Genomic DNA, 26,854 nt, shown 5'->3' on the forward strand with positions numbered 1-26,854 from the left:
TCTATTTCTTAGTTAAAATTTAGTTGAAAACATATTAAAGTTATTGTTGGAGCTCTCTATAAAATTTTAACTCCAATCATACTCTCTAACTTAGGGAGTCCTAAATGCTATAACTCATTTTTAATTGGTCAATCTCTATAAAAAAAAATATATAAAAAAAATAGTTAGCATTAATTAAAGGTTTAAAATACTTACAAAATAAAGCAGCATTGAATTATAGGGAGCTACTAGGAGTCCTCACTCTCTCCTCAAATTTAGAAGCTCCTAAAAGTTTCCCTATAGTAGGAGGTGGATAGGGAGCATGGTTGGAGTTGTATTTTTCTAATTCATCCCTAAAATTTGTCTAATGAGTTTAGGGCGCCCATTGTGGATGCTCTAAGGAGTCAATCAACTTTCAAAATTCCACATTTTCATATTTAATTGAAGCTTCAATACGATAAGTCTCTAGAATCCTTTCTTCATTGCGTCGATCATGGACTACTAAAGCTCTTGATCCAACTTATTTTGTTTCTCTAGGGAGGCTTTATGTCGTTAATCTGACCCTCAAGAGAAAGCTTCTTAGTGTAATGATGTTGTCGAAGAATATGATCTCGCTCTTTTGCCTCTTTAATGATAAACATCTAAGCACCAAAATCATCAAGCTCTCGAGTCATATTTGATAACTCTGAGTGAAGGTTCTTTTGGCAATCAAACACTCCTCATGATGACGAACCAGATCACGAATTTGAGCACCATGTTCAATAATTCTAGCTTTCTTAGAAACATGCAAGGCATACTAAAAAAAAATGGTCAATGGTTTAAAAAAAACCATTCAAGCTCATTTTTCCCAATTTGAGAATGTTTAGCATTAAACGTAAGATATTAAGCATAGACTTCATTCCTTCATGATGATGAAGCATCTCCTCAACTTAAGGACCTCAAGTGACTTAAAGGAATGAAGTTTGTCAAAAATATTTTGAACTTCAACAATGACATATTCATGCCTGAAGTTTCTCACCTCAGAACTGAAAATATCAAAGATCAATTTCTTGATGACATGTTTTCAACTAACGGAGAAATGATGTCAATTCCACGAGGTGAAGGCTCCACAAGTTCTTGCACCATAATATTTTGATTTAGGGTTTTCAATATCAAGCATCATATTTTTAGTAACTTTGGTTTTCATCACTTGTACTACTCCCGGATGAAGAATAATTTTTTTCAATTATTCTACCAGTTCTTTCCTTCCATTTTTTGCCATGACGAGAATTTTCCTTATATCTCTTCAAATTGGGGGATGAAATTCTTGCTTTTGCATTTTCTTAAGCTTATAGAAATCTCTTTCAAATTTCATATTACATAGACCGGTTTCTTCTCTAGATGACGTTTAGACAAGTTTACATAAGTATTTGACACAGACAAACCCAAATATATCCCATCCACCACCTACAATACTAGTATGCGCATTGCCACATACGAGTGGAACGTGGGATGTAGAATATCATTGAGGTGTTGGTCCTTAAAAGCAAAATCTAGGCTACGAATAAATCCTCAACACCACATTGATTCCTCTAGGAGATACCAAAGTTAAGTTTATTGGAAAGAACACCTGACCAAAACAAAATTAGTGAGCAAATCTATTTAAGTAATATGCCTCCGGGCAAAGTTTGTTATCAATCTTTATAAGGAATTTTGATGAACGCATGCAAACTAACATCTCAAACATGTCATCCAACATTTTTTCATCATCCATAAAAGTAAGGTCATCATGCTCATTAAAAAGCGTTAGGGCAATACTACAAGAACTTGTCACTTTTGAAAATACATGTAGCTTTAGCATCAATACCAGCATATCTAGTCCAATGAGGATAAGAAGTTGGAAATTCACTATCAGTATGGGATCATTACAAACAATGAAAATATTCTCCTAGCCATTCAATCATGTAATTGATCGAAAAACAAGTAAGAGATTAATCAGGACCCCTTGGACAAGTAATAGTCTCTCTAAGACCATGGTACATGTAACCCAACATTGTTGGTGCGAGAGAAAATTTTACTCCTCATGCAATCAAACTTGCCATGTAAAAAGTCTCTGACCTTATCCCGGTGATGATGCGGATGTGGAACAAGAAGCTACTTCACTACAAGTTTGCCGCTCAATAAACTCGTCCATTTATCATTAAAAAACTGACATTAATCAACAAAAACATAAACTAATGAATAAAAACAGCCACAACTAAATCATCCATACTAAAAACAAAAACAAAAACAAAAAATTAAAAACAGCCTGCCTAAAAACATAAACTAAAAAAAGAAGTTAATAATATACATTAAATGAATAACTAGATTCCTTTTAGTTAAAACATATAATTGCAGCACAATCATATTATTTGTTACAAAATAACTTTCCTTTTGATTGTAAATTGTAGACCCTGTATTGACTATCCTCTGTTTGAATCGACCAAACTTGTTAATGAATCTTTACTATATGAGCACAAAAATAGCACAATTCACCATATACAAAAACCATAATTCACAAGCCCAACAAATTAATGGCTATCAAATAGAGAAATCCCTAAAACTAAATTAAGAACTGAAACCCCAATTTGATTCCACACAAAACCCTAATTTCATCTTAAAAAATCCTAAGGAAGAGAAGCTTACCAAAGAGAGAGTGAACGCTCTACCTTTGGGATTTGACCGTGACACCAATTGGGAGTTGAGAGAGGATGGAAATGAGAGATAGTTATAGGCAAAGGCTTGGTATTAAATTGAGATGAGGTAAGACGAGATGGAACTTACCACTAGGCAGAGGGGCCGACAACAAGAGGACGACGAGTGGTTGTGAAAGAAGGAGCGGTGACTGGTGACAAAGGAGGAAGAATTGGAGGCGCGATGACTGAAAGGAGAAAAGTTGAACTTGTTCAAGATCAAAAGCCCTAAGTGTTGTTAACATTATGGCTGAAATCAAGTACTTTAGGTCCTATTATAACTCTCTACAACCTCCACTTATATAGCACCATTTGTCCAGTTTTTACATGGTCCAGTTTTTAGAGTTGAAGAATCGGAACCAGAATTGGACAGCACAATTTCGATTCGTTTTTTGCACTAAGTTTGACTTTTAGTCAACACCGTTTTTTTTAGTTCTTCTTTGCCCGATTTGGTTCAGTTGTTCGGTTCCTCGGTCCATATGCCCACCCTTAATTCAAACTGAGGAGTTTGAAAATAATGAGGAATATGTTATATACTCATATTTAATGGTTTTTCCTTATAAAAATTAGTTCCCACTTATATGATGGTTAGGTTTTTATTCTCTTTTAAATAACTGTAATGTTTTTGAATGGTTGGAGTTCATTGAAATTGTCTGATTTTATTTATAGTAAATTTGGTTTTTTGCCTTCAAATTAATTTTTTCTTACCTGCAACCCTTCACTTTATGTTTCTATAAGTAAAACCTGATAACTAGGATCCAACTCATTAAGTTACCAAATCAAGTTAAAAATATGATTTATTGTACTTTTCAGATTCCAAAAGTACTCATAATTACAGTTTAATATGTTATGTAGGTGTATTAAGTGTTTTCCAAGAAATTGGCATTCTTTTTTGGGAGTTTCACTAAAATACCCAAAATGGGGGCTGAAATTATAAAAATACCCAACACCCAAAACACTTTATAAACATACCCAAAACTCATCATTACACACACTCAAAACCCATTTATAAACATACCCAAAACCCATCATTACACACATACCCAAAACCCATTTTGGGTATGTTTCTATGTTTAAATAGTGCTTGGGTATTTTTATAAATACATGTCTAGGATTGGGTATTTTTATAAATATCTATTCTTTTTTCACTTTTTTAGTATACAATGTTATGTAAGGTGTTTAATACAATTTTACTTTTTTTTTAATTTAAAAAAAAGTGATTTATTCCAATTAAATTTATGTCATTCTTTTAGTATTGCATTTCCTAGAACTTAGATTACACACTTTTCAAATCTAATAGTCATGCCAAAATGAAACACATGTACAATAATCTTATACTTGAGAGTTGAAACAAACACATCAAATATTTCGTACTTCTTATAATATAAGGAAGCCAAAATCATTAATCTAACAATCTTAATAATACCAAACACATATAAAACCAACATTGCATCTACCCTTCTAATATCTAAATCTCTAGTATCCTAATAAGATTCAATGTTCTATCAAAATAACAAACAGTATAATGGTATTAAAAGTCAATGTGTGGTATGAAACATGATAGTGAATGGTCAGGACCAATAAGTAATTGTCTGATAAAATAAAATAAAATAAAATAAACATAATTTGATTTGGTTTAGGCGGTTTCTAACCACACCAAATCAATTACGATTTGACTGAATGAAACTGACCGATAAGTGTAGTTTGACCGATTTGAATTGTTCAATCAGTTTGACGCCCAACCTTGCACTCTTTAATGCAACCTCCTCTTAAGCTAGAGACACATGATAAGAGTGAGCATGTCTTGCTTTTACTTTTAGCTTATATATTAGTCGTTCTTAAAGAATTAATAAAAATCTTAAACTTATTAATTGATGATATGACTTGTGGAGTTGATTTACGCAAAAATTCCAATATAGCCCCACAATTAATTGACAATAAGTAACATCTTACATGCTAAATCAGACTATATTATTTAAATATTTGAGTAAATCTCATATTTTCTTTTAATAATAGATACTATCTTAATGTCACAGTTGCTTAAGCTAAATAGAATATGTTTAGAGAACCCATTTAGTTGGAATTACAACACAATTCGATCATTCTCTTTTCTCAATGTTCTTGATCACATTAATAGGGTACAAAATTCATGTTAAATCCTTAACATGATCATTCTCAATTTATATGATTCAATTTAAGCATAATTAGAAACTCTTTTCTCAATTAAGCTCATGACTCTGACCGGAGATTCCCGAATCACATCTTAGAACATTCTCTTCCTTTACTAGAAGTTAAGATCCCTTGTTGATGCTCATAAGCCTCTATAGATTTACTGAGAACCCCGACGATATCTTCAGTCAACTAAGTATTGAGCCTGACCATATGACACATTCAAAGATCAACAACGCATCCATAAGACTACCATGGTGCCTCAGGTCTAAGGACTAACCTTGCTTTATTGCAACCATAGAAATCTTGTTTGACATGTAAGTAAAAGTTTCATACAAGATTTCTCGTTTGATCATGTTCGGTGAACTCACTCTCTAGCAAGCGTGCATATGATTATCTCAGTGTCTCCTACACTAGTGACTTGAGACTAGTCATCCTCCCAGTTGAGCAGATATAATGTGTGTTGGTCTTTACGGTTCGTGAATGCCCAATTGATCATCCTATCACTGGGAAAAGTGTAGGGTGTGAGCTATAGGGAAAGGTCTCGTTGCATCTAACTTCTCTATACTACTTTTCTCATCTCACATGCTATGGACTTCTCGATAAGTGTGTAGTTATTAGGAAGACTATTATATGAATCGAGGTAATTTCCCTTATAGATTAACTTGAATAGTCAATTAATTGAAATATCCATAAAATATTTTGTCTCATGATTGGCTTTTAGGGCATATTTCCAACAAGTGAATGCTCAAAACCAATAAGCAAATGCCTAGTGCTAAAAAAAAAAAATTAAAATTACCATAGTTTGGTTTGGTTTAGAAAGTTTCCATATATGTCAACCCAAACCACACCAAATCAATTATGATTTTGTTTGGACCAAGATTACACCTTTTTAATGTTGAAACCAAACCAAACTAATCGATAAGTTTAGTTTGACCAATTTGAATTGTTTGGCTAGTTTGATGCGCTGCTTTGCATGCTTTAGCTCAACATGCTCTTAAGCTAGAGATACATAATACAAGTCAACATGTTCCGCTTTTTCTTTTAGGCCCCGTTTGGTTCACATAAATTTATTTGTGGGAAATCAATCTCTTTGTAGTTTCCCATGGAAAGGAAATCGAAGATTCCTTTATCATGTTTAGTAATGTTGGAAAAATAACTAGAAAATATCATTTTATTTCCTTTCCCATGTTTGGTTAGTATAGGGATTGGAAATAAATTTTATTTAGTTTTCCAATTATATCCCTAAGTCAGAGATCATATTAAAAAGTGTAGTTAATGGTGGTAAATTGGTCATAAAAAATTGTAGTTAATGATTCCCTTGGTTTCCATGAGGATAGAAAAGACACCCAAGGTGGATGGAGGGTTTCATTTCCCCCTATTTTCCCATGAGCCATGAAATCATTTCTCAAGTCTGGACTTATCAAACATGAAAAAGAAAATAATTTCTCATTCCCCCTATTTTCCCATGTTCTTAAAGAATTAATAAACTCTTAATCAATCATATGGCTTATGGAGTTGAGTTACCAATAATTTTAATATAGCCCCTACAACTAATTGACAATAAATAACATCTTATATGTTAAATTAGAATGTGCAACAATATCGAAACATTTCAATGCAAATTAAAGATCTACTAAAATCAACTCTTCAAATGTTACCTATTCAAATCTTCATAAATCTCATATTTTCTTTTGATAATAAAGAACATTTTAGCAAATTAAGAATCTAGTAAAACCAATTCCTAAGACTTTCTGAACTATACAATTTTATTTTCTTTTGATAGAATTCAAAAGTTTATTTTGTTCATCATTTTACATTTTTATTTCTTGGCATGGTGCCCCATAAAATGGGTGCGGAAAAGGCAAAACTCCTCAGAAATAGGAACCGGTGATCACCGTTAATAGCCGCACCCTTTCCCGGTTAATCCGGTAATCATCCGCCGTCAAGAGCCCATCAGGCGGCGCCCCACCCCAAATACGCACACAGCACTTACCGGCTGTTTACGGTAAATAACTAACAACTAATGACATGGCCACACCTGAATATTAATCATCACACAAACAAGCGAGAGATATTAAAATATAAAATGACAAATAATAATAATAATAATAATAATAATGAAGGGAAAAAAAAACATTACCGTACGTACGCTACGCAACGAGAAATGAAAATGAGAAACAATCTAGAGAGAGAAAGTTCAAACATTAGAAGTGTTTTATAAATTTTTTGTAGAGAGAGAAAGGGCAGTGATTGGTGGAGAGAGAAAGTTTGATATGTTTTTGTGTTTGTTGGGGCTTTGAGATCGTCTCCGTCCCGTTTCTCTATTCTTCTTCCCCTCCAAAGCCAAAAGCCCTTCCTTATTCTTCTCAGCTTGAGAGAGAAAAAGAGTAAAAACCTAGAAATTTTTTATGTTTTCCTAGAGAAAGTTGGTGTAATTTTCTCGGATTTCTAGAAGCTGAGGATCCGAGCTAGGGTTTCGATTCTGAATATTCAGGCTTTGGTCGTGCAAGGTGAGGTTGGGATTGTGGGGGGTGGATCGAAATGTTGATTAGGAATGCGAATTCGTGGGAATTCTAGTTCCGATCTTGAAACTAGGGCTCGAATTGAAGGCTCAAAGCAATGGATGTGGACTCGTCGTCGATGGTGCCGGAGACCGATCACGATCCAGCCGTGCCGAACCACAGCACGACGTCGTCTCAGGCCGCAGTTGAAGGGGAACAACAGCTAGGTGAGCAGTCGCAACCTGGAACTGGATCTCCAGCGCAGCAGCCTCAACAGGCGGCGGCGGCGGCGGCTCCACAGGTGCAGCAGACTCCAGTGGCCGGGCCGCGGCATGCCCCGACGTACTCGGTGGTCAATGCAATCTTAGAGAAGAAAGAGGACGGCCCAGGGCCAAGGTGTGGCCATACGTTGACTGCGGTGGCCGCCGTGGGCGAGGAGGGCACGCCTGGGTACATTGGCCCCAGGCTGATTTTGTTTGGTGGTGCCACCGCTCTTGAGGGCAATTCGGCGGCTTCCGGGACTCCATCTTCAGCTGGAAGTGCGGGCATAAGTATGTTATTTTCTTTGATTACTTTGGTATCTCCGTGGTTTGAGCTTCTAGGTTTAGCTGCGTGGAAACCCTAGTAGTAATGGTTTGGTTTGGTGGTGGTATAAGTAATTTATCAACCTAGCTTTGTTAATTTCTGATTGAGGTTTTTTCTTCTTCTCTGTTAAGAGACCTTGTTATGTTCAGTTTCTTTAGTCTGGGGCTGCATTTATGTGCCTGCTCGCATATTGTTAATGGTACAAGCAAGCTAATTTGCTGTCTTTCAATTCAGGAAAGAAAAAAGTACTTTTCATTAAAGTGAAATATGGGTCCTTGGCAGGTTTTGAAGCTATGGTGATTCAGGCTGTTTTTTATTATCTTGCAAAATAATAGTGAAACGCTTGGTGGTTTAAAGCCTCTGATTAATCTTGGCTCAGTTTTATTCATTCCCGATAAATTCATTTTCTGTGATGCAAATTTGCTATTGTCATTTCCTTGAAGTGATTTGAATGGTTGGGTAGTTTTGTTGTAGCCCAACTAATATGCATGTAGTTTTCTTCTTTTTGTTATTGTTTCAGAAACCTCACTCTTACAGTTCTTTTTAACTTAAAGTGATCAAGTAGCATGTATGTAATGTCGTTGGAGCTTCAAATCAGTCAGTGCATTTTGTTTTCAACTACGGTGTTGAAATTCTTGATTCATTTTTCATTGAATTCTACTTTGTTTGCAGTTAATATTCAAATCGAATTATTTGATTCCTTGACCCAATTGTTTATTTTGTGAGGATCCCAAGTTTTGGTTCTTTCTGTTATACTCTGCTCAAAGTAACCAGGATTTTAGGCCCAATCCATATCTTCACTAATGCCTGTGCTTATAATGAAGCTGAAAAGACTAATGAACACTGATTCATTTATTTTAATTATCTTAAAGGAAGAAACTTTCTTGTGGAGTCTTGTGGTGATAGCGTTTCATGGCTTGCTCATGACCATTGTGGTTTACTTAATTTCAGGACTAGCTGGTGCCACAGCCGATGTGCATTGTTATGACGTGCTAACAAATAAATGGTCTAGGTAAGCCTAGGAACAAGTACTCCTTGTCTTATCAGCATGTGGCTATCCATACTTTGTTATTTACCCTTTGTGCTTACAATGATATTATTTTCAGGATCACGCCCTTTGGAGAACCACCCACCCCAAGGGCTGCACATGTAGCAACTGCTGTTGGAACTATGGTTGTTATTCAGGTTAGCACACTACGTTTTATCCCACAAGTTATGATTCCTAAGTCAAAGCTGTATTAACATTTTACTATGCATTTCGTTATTACATTCTCACTGGAATCTTTGATATCAATAAAGGGTGGAATTGGTCCTGCTGGCTTGTCTGCTGAGGATCTTCATGTTCTTGACCTCACGCAGCAACGGCCTCGATGGCACAGGTTAAACTTGTTAATGGTTTGCTTTCATCTTCTTATGAAATTTATTATGTGGGTTTTAACGAAGTGGAGCTAATTTTCTTATAGGGTTGTTGTTCAAGGCCCTGGACCAGGGCCACGCTATGGACATGTGATGGCATTAGTGGGGCAAAGATATCTCATGGCAATTGGTGGGAATGATGGTGAGTCAGTTGAAGCATCATCTTACTAATCTTTCGTGCATTGAATTAAAACAAAAAGAATCTGCATGATTAGATTTTTATTGATCTTAAGGGAAATTGGTGTGTGCTTTCCAGGAAAACGGCCTTTAGCAGATGTTTGGGCCCTTGACACAGCTGCCAAGCCTTATGAATGGCGTAAGTTGGAACCGGAGGGGGAGGGTCCACCACCATGCATGTATGTCTATCTCTCCCTCTCTAACGTTCATGACACTCAATATCATATTATCACATATGCAGATATGTCTATGCGTCTCACCTTTTGGGTATTTATATAATCACATGCTTGGATTTCCAAATGAATGTGTATTCCTTACACGAGTTTTGGGCATTGGCTTCCTACTTAAAGTCTCTTTTCCCAATTTTTTTGGTCCTTTTATATGTCAGTGGACTTGTACTGTTAGGGCCTATTTGTTACAAGGGCTTGGCTTGGACTGGATTGCCCAAAATATAATCCCATGTTTGTTTCACATGGTTCTAATCTTAAATGGGATTACCAATACTGGCTCCACCAAAAACACCTCCTTAGGTGTTCTTATGGAAGTCTGGGGAAAGGGGGGACAAATTGTCCGGAGCCCTTCGCTAGTGACATCACAGTTCCCCTCTCCCTCAACCAGCAATGTCGCCTGCAGACCAGCCACAACCAACAACAACCAAGAGCCAGCAGACCCACCCACCACCACTGCTTTCTCTCTCCTCCAGCCACAGCCCAGATTCACCATATCCGCCATAGCCACTGCATCATCGTCCCAATAAGCCATAACCCGTTCGAAATTCAAAAGAAAAAACACCACACAAACCCATTGCATCATTGTCCCAATCTTCCCCCACCCCAGCAACATCGATGTGCCCCTCTCCCTCTAACTCCTTTTCTCTACCCCTCTCTGCAAATCCCCAAGAAAAAAAAAAAAATTACAAAACAGAAAAGAACAGAAATGATTTCAATTTTGGCCAAGAAAAGAACAAAACAGGAGTTTTTTGGGGTTTGGGGAAGGGATGCTTTGAGATGATGTTCAATTTGAGGGTACAAAAGGGGAGTGGTGGCTTGGGTTCTTTGTTGGGACAAGGAGGAGATGAAGTTTATTTATTTTAATCTTATTTTATCATATTTTTTGTGTTTTTCTAATCTTTTTCTTTTTCTTTTAATTAGTTTTTAATGTTTTATTAATATTTTTTTTATCAAAAAAAGTTTTATTAATATTTTAATCAATTTAAATTTAGTCCCGGTCCAATCATATATCAAACGTGTGATAAGTGTTGTCCAACTTAGACCAAGCCAAGCCAATCCAAGACAATCCGTAAGCATAGTCCATGCCAGGATAGTCCAGCGTAACAAACGAGGCCTTAGAAGCATATATTTCATGGTCTCGTGTTGCTAAACTGGGTGATGTTTGGGTATTGTTTTTAGTTTTATCGGTGATTGAATATCTAGTAGTGAGTGTGGTGATTATTTGATATTTTAGTTGTCAGAGAAGTTGAATTATTATTTTTTCTAGACATGATAATAGTAGGTTCATTAGGATTTGTTTTTTTGGGTGGATACCATGTGGTAAAAGTCACTTGCCTTCCTAGGGACCCTCTATTATTGGGCCTTAGGCTCGTGACCCCAGAAATTGCTGGTAATTGTCTCATTCTATGTTCTTTTTACTGGGGCTGTTACCTATAGTGTGCAGAAAGAGTCTGTGCTCAACACTCACTTTCCAGACATCACTTGCATTTGTTGAATGAGCCTGATTTCTCACCGATTTGATACATGTTTCATTTGGGCTCTGATATCTAATTTATATTGTCACCTGGACAAAGAGTAATTATTCTATGTACATCTACCACTGAGAATGTTGAGTTTGAGAATTTTTCCTTGCCCATTATAATTTCTTTTTGTATTAAGACCTTAATTTCAACCCTTTGTCATTCTCTCATTTTCTTGTTTTATGATGTTACTTTGTTATAGATCTAAAGGGTTCTATTCTCATTTCTCTCTTTCCATTTGGGTTTATTTATTTTTATTGAAGAGTCTTTTTCCTTGCCATTTAGATCCAATAATTGCCTTTTAGATCCAATATTGTGAAGTCAATATGTAATCTTAATGTTTACTTTTGACCAGGTATGCAACTGCTAGTGCAAGGTCTGATGGTCTTCTCCTTCTTTGCGGAGGGAGGGATGCAAACAGTGTGGTGAGTCAAATACCGTAAATTTTTTTAGGGGTTTGTTTTTGTGGATACATGAATATGATAGTAGCATTTCATGTGATTTTATTTTATTTTCATATTGATTGCTGGGGTGGCTCCATTTTCCATTGGCACTTTGTCTTCTTTGTTGCATTCAGTCATTGCATACTGTGTCAAGGATGAGGCCCATGAGGGTATCTTGTCGGAATGGGCCAAGGAATTGGATAAGTTAATAGCACATTTTGCAATATAACTGTGGAACATTAACCCTTTGCTAGGGTATCCAATCTTTCTAACTGAAAACTGAAGTCACCCCTTACATATTAGTAGCAGAAGGACTTGTAATATGAATGCAGTCTTATTCTGGTGTATGGGAAAGATGGGGTAGGGGTTTGAAATTTTTTGCATGGATTACTTATTTCTATTTGGCTTTAAAGTTTGTTTTCCTAGCTCGTGTCTGAATGTTTATTTGATTCCCTTCCTCTTTAAATTTTGCAAACCACGGTGTCCCTAATATTAGTAACAGCTTTGTAGCGTGAAGTGTTAAGTTTCTTTTGGTTCTTTTGCTTGCAGCCATTGGCAAGTGCATATGGCCTTGCCAAACATAGGGATGGCCGTTGGGAATGGGCAATTGCTCCTGGTGTCTCACCCTCTCCCAGATATCAACATGCAGCAGTGGGTTTTGGCATCCATTTACTTGTTCCTATTTTACTGCTTTCCTTATAAGATTTTATATTTTAAAGTAGCATACTTTTGATACTAGGTCTTTGTTAATGCACGGCTGCATGTTTCCGGAGGGGCTCTTGGTGGTGGCCGAATGGTTGAAGATTCATCAAGCGTTGCAGGTACTTGATTATGGGTTTTACAAGCTTTTTAGTTTTTGTTATGTGGAACATAGGTGGTTTAGATATACATGTTAACTGTGGTTGTCATGGCAAAAGGTTTCATTTAATACTGACGCTCATGATGGAGGGGTATTAGGTTTTCTTAAGTGATCCCTGGCGGACCTTGTGTTCCCTTAGCTGAGAATGGGACCAATTTTGATTATATTATTGCTACTTCATATCATAAAATCACAATGCAGAAGAGAGTGCATTCGCAAACGCATACTAATACACATGTATGTATTGTTAATTTCAATATACTAGAAGTTGATTAAATATGTGTTACAGAATGAATTTAATTTTCTGGACTCAAGATTGTGGGATCCTCTTTGAGAGTTGCTGAATGCTTAATAGATTTAATTTTTCCACTAGTTTTGGTTGATGCTGGTTGATGTATTTTTGTTTTGCCCTTCCTCGCTGCCTAGGATAACTGCGCTGTGCCTTGTTTTTGCTGTGCTATGATTTGAGCGCATATTTGTGATCTTATTATCTCTATTGTAGGTTTGTATGTCTGAAGTAGCAATGACTCAAATAAGAATGATTTGGCTTTTATTCCACTTCAAATAATTGGTCCTCACCACATCATCGCATACAATTTTGGAAATTGATTAAGTTTCTATGAGAAACAGATAGAGTGGTAGCTTTGTTTAAGTTTTGTCGCTGTTTATTGGTGTTAAAAATTCCCATGTTTCCAATAGATTCACCATTATAATTATCATACAAATTCCTATGTTTCTATTGTCCAGTGTTGGATACTGCAGCTGGAGTTTGGTGCGATACAAAATCAGTTGTTACTAGTCCAAGGACAGGTAGATACAGTGCTGATGCAGCTGGTGGAGATGCTGCAGTTGAGTTGACAAGGCGTTGCAGGCATGCTGCTGCAGCGGTTGGTGATTTGATCTTTATATATGGTGGTCTACGTGGCGGTAAGAGATGAATGTGCTATTTCAACAGTTTGGCTGCATCTGTTTCCAGTTTCATTAACTTAGGATGTGAATCTATCAACCAGTAAATTGTTGTAAATCACATAATGACTTAAATAATTCCAGTATGAACACCACAATTCACTTTGTGTTGATATGTAGCTTGTTAATTCTCTGCCACTAAAAGTTTTAAGTTCAAGAATAGACATGTTTAGAGGAGAATAGATGTTTTGTATCTTGAGGTTAAGATTTCAGATACATAGTTGTGTTTTCTGATACATTATTGATTCTTTCAAAATTCAGCCAAGTTTTCAATGATTGGCTTACTAGCATTCAAATTGTTTCTCTGTTTTTTATGTTGACTTTGTCTTTCTGTGGATGAGTCAACTAGGATAAAAAGGACACGTAAGGATACTGTAGGTGTAGCAATTTATTCATTGGCATTCAAATTGTTTCTCTGATTTTTATGTTGACTTTGTCTTTCTGTGGATGAGTCAACTAGGATAAGGACACGTAAGGATACTGTAGGTGTAGCAATTTAGTCATTGGTGTAGTATTTTAGAGCCGTGGTATTGATGTTTGTTTCAAAGCTTTTATATTATGGATTGTGGACTTCACCTAGCAATTTTATCTTTCCAAGCTTATATAGTATCAAATGATAATATTCAAGCATACTAATTGTTTTGTTTATGGAATAGGGGTGTTGCTTGATGACCTACTTGTGGCGGAAGATTTGGCTGCTGCTGAAACAACATCTGCAGCTTCGCATGCTGCAGCTGCAGCTGCTCAATCTGTACAAGGTCGTTTGCCTGGAAGGTATGGGTTTATTGATGACAGAACGAGGCAGACAATGCCTGAAGCAGCCCCTGATGGTGCTGTTGTGCTGGGAAATCCAGTTGCCCCCCCTGTAAATGGTGACATGTATACTGATATAAGCACTGAAAATGCCTTGCTCCAGGGATCCCGGTAAGCTAGTCATTACGTGTACATTTTGATTGCAGGGTTTGAAGTCACTGAATTGTACTTCTTGGTACTGTTAAAAATATACTGGATGCTGTTTACTGTGTAGGAGAATGAGCAAAGGTGTAGAGTATTTGGTTGAAGCATCTGCAGCAGAAGCTGAGGCAATCAGTGCCACCTTGGCTGCTGCCAAGGCACGGCAGGTTAATGGAGAAGTTGAACTACCTGATAGAGATCGTGGTTCAGAGGCTACCCCGAGTGGGAAGCAGATATCTACCTTGATCAAGCCTGATTCTGCTGGATCAAATAACATTCCTTCAGCTGGAGTGCGACTGCATCATAGAGCTGTCAGTATTAGATTTTGATCACTACTCTGAATGTTTTCTAAAGTCTATTCTGGCAAGAACTTTTAAACCTATATGGTTCAGTCCTTAATGTTTCCTCACATGCTTTGTCAGGTTGTTGTAGCTGCAGAGACTGGTGGAGCTTTAGGTGGCATGGTGAGGCAGCTCTCAATTGATCAATTTGAAAATGAAGGCAGACGGGTTAGCTATGGGACTCCAGAGAGTGCAACTGCAGCAAGGAAATTGTTAGATAGGCAGATGTCCATTAATAGTGTTCCCAAAAAGGTTTGCACCTTATTTGATATACTTTTGCATCCCTAAATTTCCATATTTTTATTTTTGGATCTTATAAGGTTAATGTGCATGTTCAACTTTTGAGAAATAAATTTTGCTAACTCTTCCTAATCCACTTCCTATTAAGCCAATTATATTCTATAGAAAAATGAAAGAACAAGTGAGGGCCTGAGAGGAATCTCAAATTGCATTCAATAGTGCGAATGACTAATTGTTCTTTCCTAAAAATTAAGCATCATTGTTTTTGAAACCCCCCAACCCTTGGTGTTTAAGTGAATCATTTCATCCTGCATATAAAATCTATTGGGTTTCCTTATTAATGTATTTCCTTTTTTATTATCAGGTAATAGCACATCTTTTAAAGCCTCGTGGGTGGAAGCCTCCAGTTCGCAGGCAATTTTTCTTAGATTGCAATGAAATAGCAGATCTTTGTGACAGTGCTGAGAGGATATTCTCCAGTGAACCAAGCGTCTTACAGCTTAGGGCTCCTATCAAGATATTTGGTGATTTACATGGGCAATTTGGTGATCTCATGCGCCTTTTTGATGAGTATGGTTCACCTTCCACTGCTGGGGATATTGCGTAAGTTTCTTTATTAATACGATATTAAGCAACTTAGTTCATATGGTTCGATATTCAAAGATTTTATTCATGCGGGCACTTAATTCTACCTGAATTACATATGATAAGGGGTCTGTCAGTTTGAGTTGTGGGCACTTGATTATACGTACACTCCCATGATATTATGTTGATTATTATATGTCTTAATTTTTTAACAATCTAGCTAACTTGTATTATTTTTTGAATGGTTAATAGATATTTTATCAATTGAAAAGGCCAATGACTAGTTTAACCTAATGAATAGTCCTTTCAGTTTGAAGGTTTTGGTTTGTAATATGAAGTTTATATTTACATATTTTACGTAAAAAGATCATGGGATTATAGTATGGAATTCCTGATGTTCCTTTATATATAGGACCTTACATGGCAAGACAGCTAAACATGGCAGAAAAGATCTTCATACTTTATATATTTTTTTTGTTCTGATTTACTTAGCACAAACTCAGAATTGACCGAACCAGAAAGTTATATGAGACTAGGAAAAAATTATTGAATAACTAACCTAAGCACCCAATTCCTAAGAAGATGGTATGACATGAACACATACATAAAATTTCTAGTTAAGCCCTAGTATGAAATTTTGGTTTTTACCGGTCAGGAACATTTTGGTTAAATTACTGTCAGTAAACGTGTATCTTTTGCATTTGTAATGCAAGGTGGATTCTATAATTGACTGTGCAGGTCTTTCGGGTTTCCATCTTTCATATGCAGGGCTATTTATTTTTTAGTTATATTTTGTTGTATGTTTAGCAGTTAATTCACATGCATAATATTTTTACCTTTTTTACATCTTGTACTTATAGATTTATAAATATTTCATTATTATTGGTGATTTGTGTGCATAAATGATTCAGCCCATGCTTTGTGCGTTATACTATTGACAAATCTACAAAACGTAGTATTATGTTTCTTGCAATGATGCTGATTTTATATGGACAAAAATCAGATATATCGACTATCTCTTCTTAGGAGATTATGTTGACCGAGGCCAGCATAGCTTGGAGACCATTACACTTCTGCTAGCTTTGAAGGTAAGCTTTGGCATCACTGTTATTCTGTATCAATCTTTTATCACTTGATGCTTATCTCTCTTCCATGGTGGTTGTGTAATTATTTCTGTATACTAATGTCCATGCTCTTTTAAAAAATGCCAAAATTGCAGGTTGAGTATGCCCATAATGTACATTTAATTCGTGGCAACCATGAAGCTGCAGATATTAATGCTCTTTTTGGCTTCCGGATCGAATGTATCGAGCGGATGGTACTGTGTTAGATTATAAGATATCTGTTACTTATATATAATATAAAATTTATGAAGCTTACTGACTGAATGACTTACTGAACAGGGTGAGAGAGATGGAATTTGGGCATGGCATCGTATAAACCGTTTGTTTAATTGGCTTCCACTAGCAGCTCTCATCGAAAAGAAAATAATTTGTATGCATGGTGGTATTGGTCGGTCTATAAATCATGTGGAACAGATTGAAAATCTCCAGCGTCCTATTACAATGGAAGCTGGCTCAATCGTGCTTATGGATCTATTATGGTCAGTGCATGTCTGTATTGGTCCGCTTTGTGTGACTTTCATTACTTTAATATCTCTTAATTGGTCAATGACATTGTATCATTCTCTTTAGGTCTGACCCCACAGAAAATGACAGTGTAGAAGGCTTGCGACCAAATGCTAGGGGTCCAGGTTTGGTTACTTTTGGGGTGAGTACTTTTAATTGTTTTCGTATTCCTTATTTCACATTACCTATGATGTTTCAGAAATCTGTAGGCATCTAAATAAGTAGAGGTGTTCCTTATTTCGTATTCCTTTTGTTAATACTGTACAGTGCTATTTTTGGCTGTTAACGTTGGCAAAATTAGTTAGTAGTCCAAAATGAGATCTGTAATTGTTGATACAGATGGCATTAAGTTGATCTACCAACAAATTTGCATAGCATGTTAAACATAGCAGTCTGATGATATTATGTTGCAAGGATCTAGAGATATAGATTGATAATTGGATATGTTGATATAAAGGATGACTTTTTTGCTTCAAGAATAAAGGTTGAAATATATAGTCGGATTGGACATTGTCGGTATTGTCTCAGCTGGTGCTTCTGTTTTTCATTTGAGATGGACGTTAACAGCACCGTATCGTTTTAGCCACCTGTTTCGGATTTTATTGCACAGATTAATGTGGATGATATGCTAAAAGCAAGCAATACAAGAAGTAGTTTTATATTCAACTCTGAAGTTTAATCAGTCATCAGTGTTTTTTATATTTTAAGTTGCAATATTATATTTTTGGTACATAACTCACTAATTTGGCTCAGTCAGATAGTTTGGTCGGTTGCATGTTCCTTTAGTTGAGATTCCTTTTGTATAACAAGTGATATGCTCGTAAATAGCTTTTGTAGTTTTTGTTTTGTGGTTTTGGCACTTGAGATTCCTTTCCCATGTTTGGCAAGTACACTTTGGAGCAGAATGGCTTATTCCATAGGTATGCAAAAATCAAAACCTATAAAATGGAGGTTTTTGCATTCCTAAGGAAGAGGTGGGTTCCCATTCCTATTCCTTGGCTTTTGAATTATTATAATGATAACGATACGCTTGTGTTATATTCTCAAAATTGAAATTCCTCCTGTGTCTTGAGAACACCATTATACGCCCATCATTTCCAAACATTGGAATGGGAATGTTTTATTCCAATGGTTTCTAAAATTTCCATTCAGGGAGGTGTATGAGGCTCCTAGAATCCCTTTTCACTAAGCAAAAGGAGCCTTTAAGTAATTGAATTGTTCTTCCTCTTTTGCAATTGGTTCACTATTGATGGTCTAGATTGAAAATGTAGTCAAATGATGCTTGCCATGTAATTCATCTTCTATGACGTCCACGAAGCTTTTCTACTTTACTCAGGTTTATGTTCCATGAGTTTTTATGTTCTAAAGTATCTGGAATGTAAAAATTTGTAACTTTAATCGGGATCTTAAATATCCATTTGTGTCGTATGTCATCTAAAAAGGTTTGATGTTGCAGCCTGATCGGGTCATGGAGTTCTGCAATAACAATGATCTTCAGTTGATTGTACGCGCACATGAATGTGTAATGGATGGCTTTGAGCGTTTCGCCCAGGGACATTTGATTACTCTATTCTCTGCTACCAACTACTGTGGTATGAACCTGACCCCTTTATTATTTATGCAGCTTTGAACGCCTCACATGACTAAACATCTCATATTTGGCCCTTTCCACTTTGAACAGGTACGGCCAATAATGCAGGGGCAATCCTAGTTCTGGGTAGGGATCTTGTGGTCGTTCCAAAGCTCATTCATCCTTTACCACCGGCAATTTCATCACCAGAAACATCACCGGAACGCCATATTGAAGATACATGGATGCAGGTACGGATGTTTATTCATTAATTTTATTTTGAAATTTATAGTTATAACTTGAAAAGTCCTTGAATGAGGACCTTATTAGTCTCTCTCTCTCTCTCTCTCTCTCTAATATATATATATGTGCGTGTGTGTGTTTGTGTGTGCGCTTTTCACTGGAGTCTTTTCATTCCTCCCTCATGGGTGGCTCTTTTGGTTATTATCTTGGTAGTAATCTTTGTTTGATTTGATTTGTTATGAGACCAGGAGCTGAATGCGAACAGACCTCCAACACCAACTAGAGGCCGCCCACAAGTAGCTAATGATCGGGGTTCCCTCGCTTGGATATAATTGATAATTCCAAATTGCTTCGTTATATTCATTCTGGCCTTGTTCTTCCACATGGGATTTCTAGTGCTGTATAGAGCATGATGTCATATACAAGAAATTCCCTCGTTCTTCCACATGGGGTTTCTCGTGCTGTATAGAGCATGATGCCATATACAAGAAGTTCCAAACTTGTGATCTTTTTTCCAGATTAACAAGTTTGAAGGCTCGCAGAAATTTTGGTTTTTGCTACACAATTGGTAGGCCATGAGATGATGAGAGGATACAAGTTGAAGAAGCAGGTTGCTGTCGGCGGGTAGGTTTTACTTTTGTATGATGTGCTAAAAGTTACAGTTCGGGTCCACCCACCCTTTGTAAATTGAGCCACAAGCAGGTAGAAATCAGTCTCCGTTCTTCGCATGGATTGGTAGTGCTGCTGAGTATTCTTCTGATTAATTTATATATTATTTTTTATTCCTCGTTTTAGGCGTATTATTAATTTCTCTGTCGAGAGAGGACACAGGGGGTCTATTTGTGATGTGGTGAGATATATAGCTGTTTAGAATCTTTGTGAGCGTCCAATGTATCATAGAGAGGTTTGCTTTGTGTAATATTTCATCTCTGTTTTGTACAATGTAACATTGTGTGAAGATAAGTAACCTTTTTCGTTTTTGATCTGATACATGCAATATGTCAAGTTTTGGTCGAAAAATTGTGTATAATATCTTGTTTTCTCGTGCAAATAACTAACCAGATATGATGCAATCTAATCTCAAAGGCCAACTTTGTCATTTGGAGAATTCTTTTGTATAAAATCATCATTTTTATACTAAATTCAATGAAAAGGGGATTTTTTTCTCTTCAACACATCATTAATCTAAATTCAAGACCAAGAACTGTCAAGCAAAACTGTGAGCATTTTATTCAATATTCGCACCCTTTATTCTGATTCCTTTCCTGTCAACAGAAGTCTTAAATCAAATCTAATGCAAATTCAGTAGAATTATTTAAACACCCTACAAATCTACCATCCATTCATCAAAATTACAAATAAATACAAACTTGATAATTGGCTACTCACCAAATCTAGTCATAAGTGAATGGATACGTGCAATCTAATAGATTTTTTTTTTTTTTTTTGGTCGAAATTGCAATTCATTGCAAACCCCTAAAGGGGTAGAGAACAGTACAAACAAAGCCGAGCAAAAGCATCGGCCAAGAAACTAACAGAACAAGCAGGAACAAATCTAGCTAAAACTAGTACAGTATAGCATGAAAATCATGTTCCCGAGCCAAAAACTAAAACGTCAAAAGCCAACAAAAAGGCATGTAGCCCACATAAAGGCATATAGCCCACAAAGAGGCATTACGCCCACATTCAACGTAAAGCCTACATTAAACATGACATACATAAAATAAAACACCGTAAACCTAGCCGCCACAACCAAAGAGAACCTCCAAGCCCCCACTACCAGCAAAGAGAGATTCCACGACTGTAGATGGACAAACCACCAATCACCACCATGAAGAACCGAACACCCGTAGGTCAGCAAACCAAGCCAAACATCCCTCAAAACATAGCCCCCCCGAGATTCCCTAACAGATCCAGAGTTAACCCAACCAATACATCCAAAGGACAGCAGCCAACAAATAGAGAATGAGAAAACCCATTCCACAGCCAAGAGGGAAAGAACCAAGAACTTGGAAGAAGGTGGTGCAAGCACCCGAGCTAGAGCTCTACACACCTTCCAATAAATACGCGTCAAAGCACGTTCACAATTTGCAGCTACAAACCAAGGATGAGGCCAGATCGAAGGGGATGTGAAAGAATCCAGATGAGCCATGGATTTTGGGTCGATATGGAGCAGGATCTGCAGGGTAAAGATGGTGGTGATAGGGAAAATCAAGCCCATGGTCTTCATCCCACCAGATTGGAAAAAAGGAGGAGAAGGAGAGAAGTTTGTTTCAAGGAGGAAGAGGTAGAGGAAGAGAAGAGGAAGAGGGGAGGGGAGGGGAGGAGGGGCAGACCACCTCCCCCCCAAGATGCGACGCTGAAGAGGTTGGAGGTTTTGTTTCTTTGCTAGGTTTTGTTTCTCTACTAGGAATATTTTCTTCGTGCAATCTAATCGATTAGTTGACTAAGAGTGTTGGTAGATTGGATAGCCGTCCAAAATTAAAAATTAAAAAAAAGGGATTTTCATCCAAAAATTCACTCTGCATAATTTCTCCTTGATTTAAAAGCACAATAGCAAAAAGGATTCAAGCACAGCTACTAGAATGACTAATTCAAACACTTATATATATGATTATATAAACATAACAAGTACCTTATAAACCACCTCTAGTCTAGGTAATCATTGCTTGCTTTATCTATTCATTGTGACTGCAAGGCTACAATAGACTTGGTGAAACAATCTCATACAAATAGGAAAATGAGCAGGCACATACATGTGAGACATAAATATGTGAAGAGCCTATTAAGTAAGAACATTGTGTCTTTGGAGTATGTGAAGTTGGAGAACAACATTGCTGACCAATAGACTAAAGGTCTTTCTAGGAGCAAAGTTCTAGAAATGTTGAGGGGGATGGGTTTAAGCCCATAAGGGAGTCACCTAGGGAGGTACCCCAACTTCTGTGATTGGCGATCCCATGAAGGAAGTTCAATGGGTAGAAACAATCCATACTGCGTGACTCATTGAGCACTGTTTATATAATGTGGAGGCATCCTAGAGATGTCCTCATGCTTATCCCTATGACATCAGTGCTATATAATGTGACATTAGGAAGGGAGTTATCCCTGAATTAGTTTCGAAGCGGGCAATCTCCCGTAGGGTGCAAGTTGTTAAATAACCCGCTGCTGGATCTTGTTCTTTAATGTAACCAATGGAAATAGACTAAACTAGCAAATATTAGAAAACTTAGACACACACAAGAATTATACTGGTTCAGCAGAACTTTTGCCTACATCCAGTTGTGATTTCTCTAGGTAGAGAAATCACCGCTCCTTTGATTAATAATAGAGATTACAAAACTTTTGCAAACCCTAGAACTAATCTCAAAACTCTTGGTTGTCTCTGGCTGTTTTTCCCTCTCTTAAAATAAGCCTTGCCGCACCCTATTTATAGATATAGAGTTGGCTTACATGTCCCAAGGCTGATTGAATTCCTATTCCTAAGTGGATTAGGAAATTACACTTATCCAAAACCAAATAGGCTTATAGAAATCCAAACCTGAATTGAATAAGGAAAACTGAAATTCTTTCCTAATCTTCTAGGACAAGAATCGATATACCTCTAATTTTCCTAAAAACAATCCTAAACCAACTAGGACATATTTGACGAGCCAAAATCCTAACAATCTCCACCTTTGTGAGTCAAACCAAGTCTTGATCGTTGCACCCCAGAGTATCTTTGAACCTCCTTGAAGCAGCTCTGGAAATCTTCAAGAGTTTTCACCTTGGCAATCTTCTTCTTGCCTCATTGCACCTCAAGTGAGGAGGTGCTCCACTTTAATCAATCAACGAGATTGATCAAGTTCAAGCAATGCTTGAACTTCTTGACCGGCACTATCTTTGTAAGGAAATCTGCGGCATTGTCATCCGTATGAACCTTTTCAATCCAAATCTCCTTAGACTCCACCCAATTTCTGATTCTATGATACCTTGCTTCAATGTGCTTTGATCTTCCAGAAAAAACTTGATTCTTTGCCAAGTGAATGGCATTTTGACTATCACAATACAGCTTCACACAATCTTGGGTGATTCCCATTTGACTTACCAAGCCATTAAGCCAAATTGCTTTCTTTCCAGCTTCGGCCAATGCAATATACTCTGCCTCTGTGGTCAACAAAGCTGTAATTGGTTGCAGTAGTGCCCTCCAACTGATTGGTCCTCCTGCGCATGTAAACACATAACCAGAAGTTGACCTTCTCTTGTCCAAGTCCCCTGCATAATCGGCATCTACATATCCCAATACCCCTGCATTTTCTTTTTGCTTCTCAAACATAATCCTTCGTCGCCAAGAACCCTTCAAATAACGCAAAATCCACTTGACTGCATCCCAATGTTGCTTTCCTGGATTTGCCATGTATCTGAAAATGACACTGATTGCTTGAGCTATGTCGGGACGTGTACATACCATTGCATACATAAGGCAGCCCACGACATTAGCATGAGGCACCTTCTCCATTACTTGCTGCTCTTCCTCGGACTTAGGACACTGTTGCCCACTTAACTTGAAGTGAGCTGCCAAAGGAGTCGAAACTACCTTTGCTTCTTGCATGTTGAACTTCTCAAGAACCTTCTGAACTAATATACTTGGCTTGTGATATCCAGATCTTTCCAGCGGTCCTATCTCTCTGAATTTCCATGCCAAGGATCTTCTGTGATGCACCTAGATCCTTCATGTCGAACTCCTCGCTCAACATCTTCTTCAAGTCTTGAATTCTAGATTTGTCTTGACAAGCGATTAACATGTCATCCACATATAGCAATAGAAATATGATCATCCCATCTTGGAACACATGATAGTACACACAATAATCATATAAACATCTTCTAAAATTGATTTTCAGCATGAAGTAATCGAACCTCTTGTACCACTGTCTTGGAGACTGTTTCAGGCCATACAAGGACTTCCTTAGTTGACATACTAGGTTCTATTTCCCATATTCAACAAATCTTTCTGGTTGAGCCATGAAAATTGTCTTCTTTAGATCCCCATGAAGAAACGCAGTCTTCACATCCATCTGCTCAATCTCCATGTCATGCTGAGTTGCCATTGCTAAAAGCAATCTTATAGAAGTATGCTTGACTACAGGTAAAAAGATCTCATCATAATCCACCCCTTCCTTTTGTGAGTACCCTTTAGCCACGAGCCTTGCTTTGAATCTCACGGCATCTTGTTCATGTAGTCCTTCCTTTTTCCTAAATACCCACTTGCATCCAACTAGCTTTCTGTCTTTGGGCTTAGGAACCAACTCCCAAACAGAGTTCTTGTAAAGGGACTCCATTTCTTTTGTCATAGCACTTATCCAACTATCTCGCTCATCACTTGCTATAGCTTCTCGATAAGTAGTTGGATCTCCTTGACTAATGTTGATAGCATAATTAACTTCATCTTGGTCAAACCCAAACCTATCAGGTTTCTTCTTGTTCCGATTAGGTTTGTCCAGTGCTATGCATCTCTGGAATGCATGTGGATTATTGGTTGGAGTTCGAACCCTTTGGGATGTCTGGTGGATTAGAGTGCCTTCAAACTGCCCTATTTCTTGCTCCACCTGATTCCTAACTAGTGAATGATGTTGATGCTCTTCTTCTTCCTCGGAACCATTAGATTCGGCTTCTTGCTCAATTTGCTCCACCTGAGCTTCTTCTTCATCTGAACTGATTAACGGAATCTTTGTTGCTTCAATTTCAGCATCATCTTTCTTCTCTCTACTGCTCTCGACTTTATTCAGAGGCATGGTTGCCTCATCAAAGACAACATCTCGACTGACAACCTTTTTCCTATTGTTGATATCCCAAAGCTTGAAACCCTTCACTCCTTTCTCAAAACCTCAGAATATGCAATGTGTAGACTTTGGTTTGAGCTTGGACCTTTCATCACTTGGAATATGTGCGTAAGCACTGCAGCCAAACACCCTGAGCTTGGAATAGTCCACCAGCTTCTAAGACCATACCTCTTCTGCACTCTTAAAATCGAGAATTGTATATGGTGATCTGTTAATCAAATAACTTGCATGATAAACAGCCTCTGCCCAAAAACTATCAGGCAATCCTGCATGAAATTCCATGCTCCTCTCTCTCTCTCTCTCTCTCTCTCTCTCTCTCTCTCTCTCTCCATGAGAGTTCGGTTCATCCTCTCAGCAGCTCCATTTTGTTGGGGATTCTTCTTTACTGTGAAGTGCCTTATGATGCCTTCCAACTTGCAGTAATCGGTAAACTCATTACTTGTATATTCACCTCCATTGTCACTTCTCAGGTACTTGATCTTTCTTCCAGTTTGATTCTCTGTTTCTGTTTTCCATTCCTTGAACTTTGCAAAAACCTCGGATTTCTGCTTCATGAAATAAACCCAAACCTTCCTAGAAAAATCATCCTTGAAAGTAACAAAATAGATGGCTCCACCATTTGATTTGGTTGGTGCAGGGCCCCAAACATCTGAGTGAATATAGCTGAGTTGCTCCTTGTTTCGGTTATCTGCACTGCTACTTGCGAATGATACCTTCCTTTGTTTTCCATGAACACAATATTCACAAAAGTCCAGTTTGCAAGATGACACGCCTTCCAACAGGCCTTGCTTGTGTAATTCTTGCAACCCTTTCTGGCTTATGTGCCCGAGCCTATGATGCTAGAGTTCAGTCTTGTCTTCTATACCTTGATTTATAGAAACAGCTGCTCCCCCGACTATAGTGGTCCCAATTAACTTATATAGCTTATTGGGTTGTAGGTCACCCTGCATTACCACCAGTGATCCTTTGGTTACCCCGAGTCTTCCCTTTTTAGACTCATACCCATAGCCGGCCTCATCTAAAGTACCCAAGGAAATCAAATTCTTTCTTAGTCTAGGGACATACCTAACGTTCCCCAAAGCTCGTATCATCCCATCAAACATTCTGATTCGAATAGTGTCGATTCCTTTTACAGGACATGAAGAATCATCCCCCATTAAAACTTCCCCACTGCTAACTTCTTTGTAAGTTTCAAACCATTCTCTTACTGCACGCATATGAAAAGTGCATCCAGTATCCAAAATCCAATTTGTGAAAGCCTTGGAGCCTGATCTTACTGAAAGAAGCTCCCCTTCACTCTCATGCTCGATGACTGCACTAGCTAAACCTGAGCTTCCTTCCATCTTGGCTTTCTTCTCTTTCCAAATCTTGCAGTTCCTCTTCCAATGATCGGCTGAACCACATACGAAGCAACCTTCCTTTTTTTCCTTTTTCTTCTTGGATTTTGACCTACCTCTGTTGCTTGTTTTCTCTTCCTTTGTCTTTTCCCGCCCCCTCTCCGTGCCTTTGGCATAAAGGCTTTGAGAGTTTTCAGTTATATCATCTAGTTTAGCATATGACTAAAGAGCTTGAATTACGTCTTCAAGCTTCAGGGACTCTTTTCCAAACATTAGACTTATTCGAAAGTGCTTGAAAGACGAAGGTAGAGACCTCAGCAAGATGATAGCCATATCATCATCTTTGTAAGTTTCTTCAACCTTTTGAAGATTAGTTATGCAATTCTGGAACCTGCAAACGTGATCTTCAATATCACCTCCTTCTTCCAGTCGAAGTCCGAATAGTTCATCCTTTAGAAAAAGTTTATTGGACACGTTTTTGCCCATATAAACATTCTCCAACTTTTCCCATGCTTCATGGGTAGTCATCTTTTCAGTGATGTGTGACTGAACTGATCTTGTGAGATGGATCTCGATGG

The 26,854-nt window shown here is 37.5% G+C and overlaps 1 protein-coding gene across 1 annotated transcript; it reads left to right on the forward strand.

Annotated features, from left to right (window-relative positions):
• Positions 1–7,052: 7,052 nt before the first annotated feature.
• Positions 7,053–20,110, forward strand: LOC110760023 (serine/threonine-protein phosphatase BSL3). Its single transcript, XM_021962197.2, has 21 exons — positions 7,053–7,914; positions 8,900–8,960; positions 9,055–9,133; positions 9,248–9,327; positions 9,412–9,506; positions 9,621–9,720; positions 11,647–11,716; positions 12,284–12,385; positions 12,474–12,555; positions 13,341–13,520; positions 14,216–14,483; positions 14,587–14,824; positions 14,936–15,106; positions 15,459–15,697; positions 16,683–16,767; positions 16,899–16,997; positions 17,083–17,282; positions 17,374–17,449; positions 18,764–18,899; positions 18,989–19,128; positions 19,369–20,110. The coding sequence occupies exons 1-21, from the start codon at positions 7,482–7,484 to the stop codon at positions 19,450–19,452; spliced, it is 3,018 nt and encodes a 1,005-aa protein (XP_021817889.1). The 5' UTR covers positions 7,053–7,481; the 3' UTR covers positions 19,453–20,110.
• The last annotated feature ends 6,744 nt before the right edge of the window (positions 20,111–26,854 follow it).

This window comes from Prunus avium, chromosome 6 (genome assembly GCF_965620075.1).
Source record: "Prunus avium chromosome 6, drPruAviu1.hap1.1, whole genome shotgun sequence".
Classification (NCBI taxonomy): domain Eukaryota; kingdom Viridiplantae; phylum Streptophyta; class Magnoliopsida; order Rosales; family Rosaceae; genus Prunus; species Prunus avium.

Excerpts from the sequence above, each read along its gene's own strand:
- LOC110760023 (XM_021962197.2), top strand. The coding sequence starts at position 7,482 with ATGGATGTGGACTCGTCGTCGATGGTGCCGGAGACCGATCACGATCCA. Across the intron at positions 9,507-9,620 it reads GGCAATTGGTGGGAATGATG|GAAAACGGCCTTTAGCAGAT; the intron begins GTGAGTCAGTTG and ends TGTGCTTTCCAG. Across the intron at positions 14,484-14,586 it reads GCCTTGCTCCAGGGATCCCG|GAGAATGAGCAAAGGTGTAG; the intron begins GTAAGCTAGTCA and ends TTTACTGTGTAG.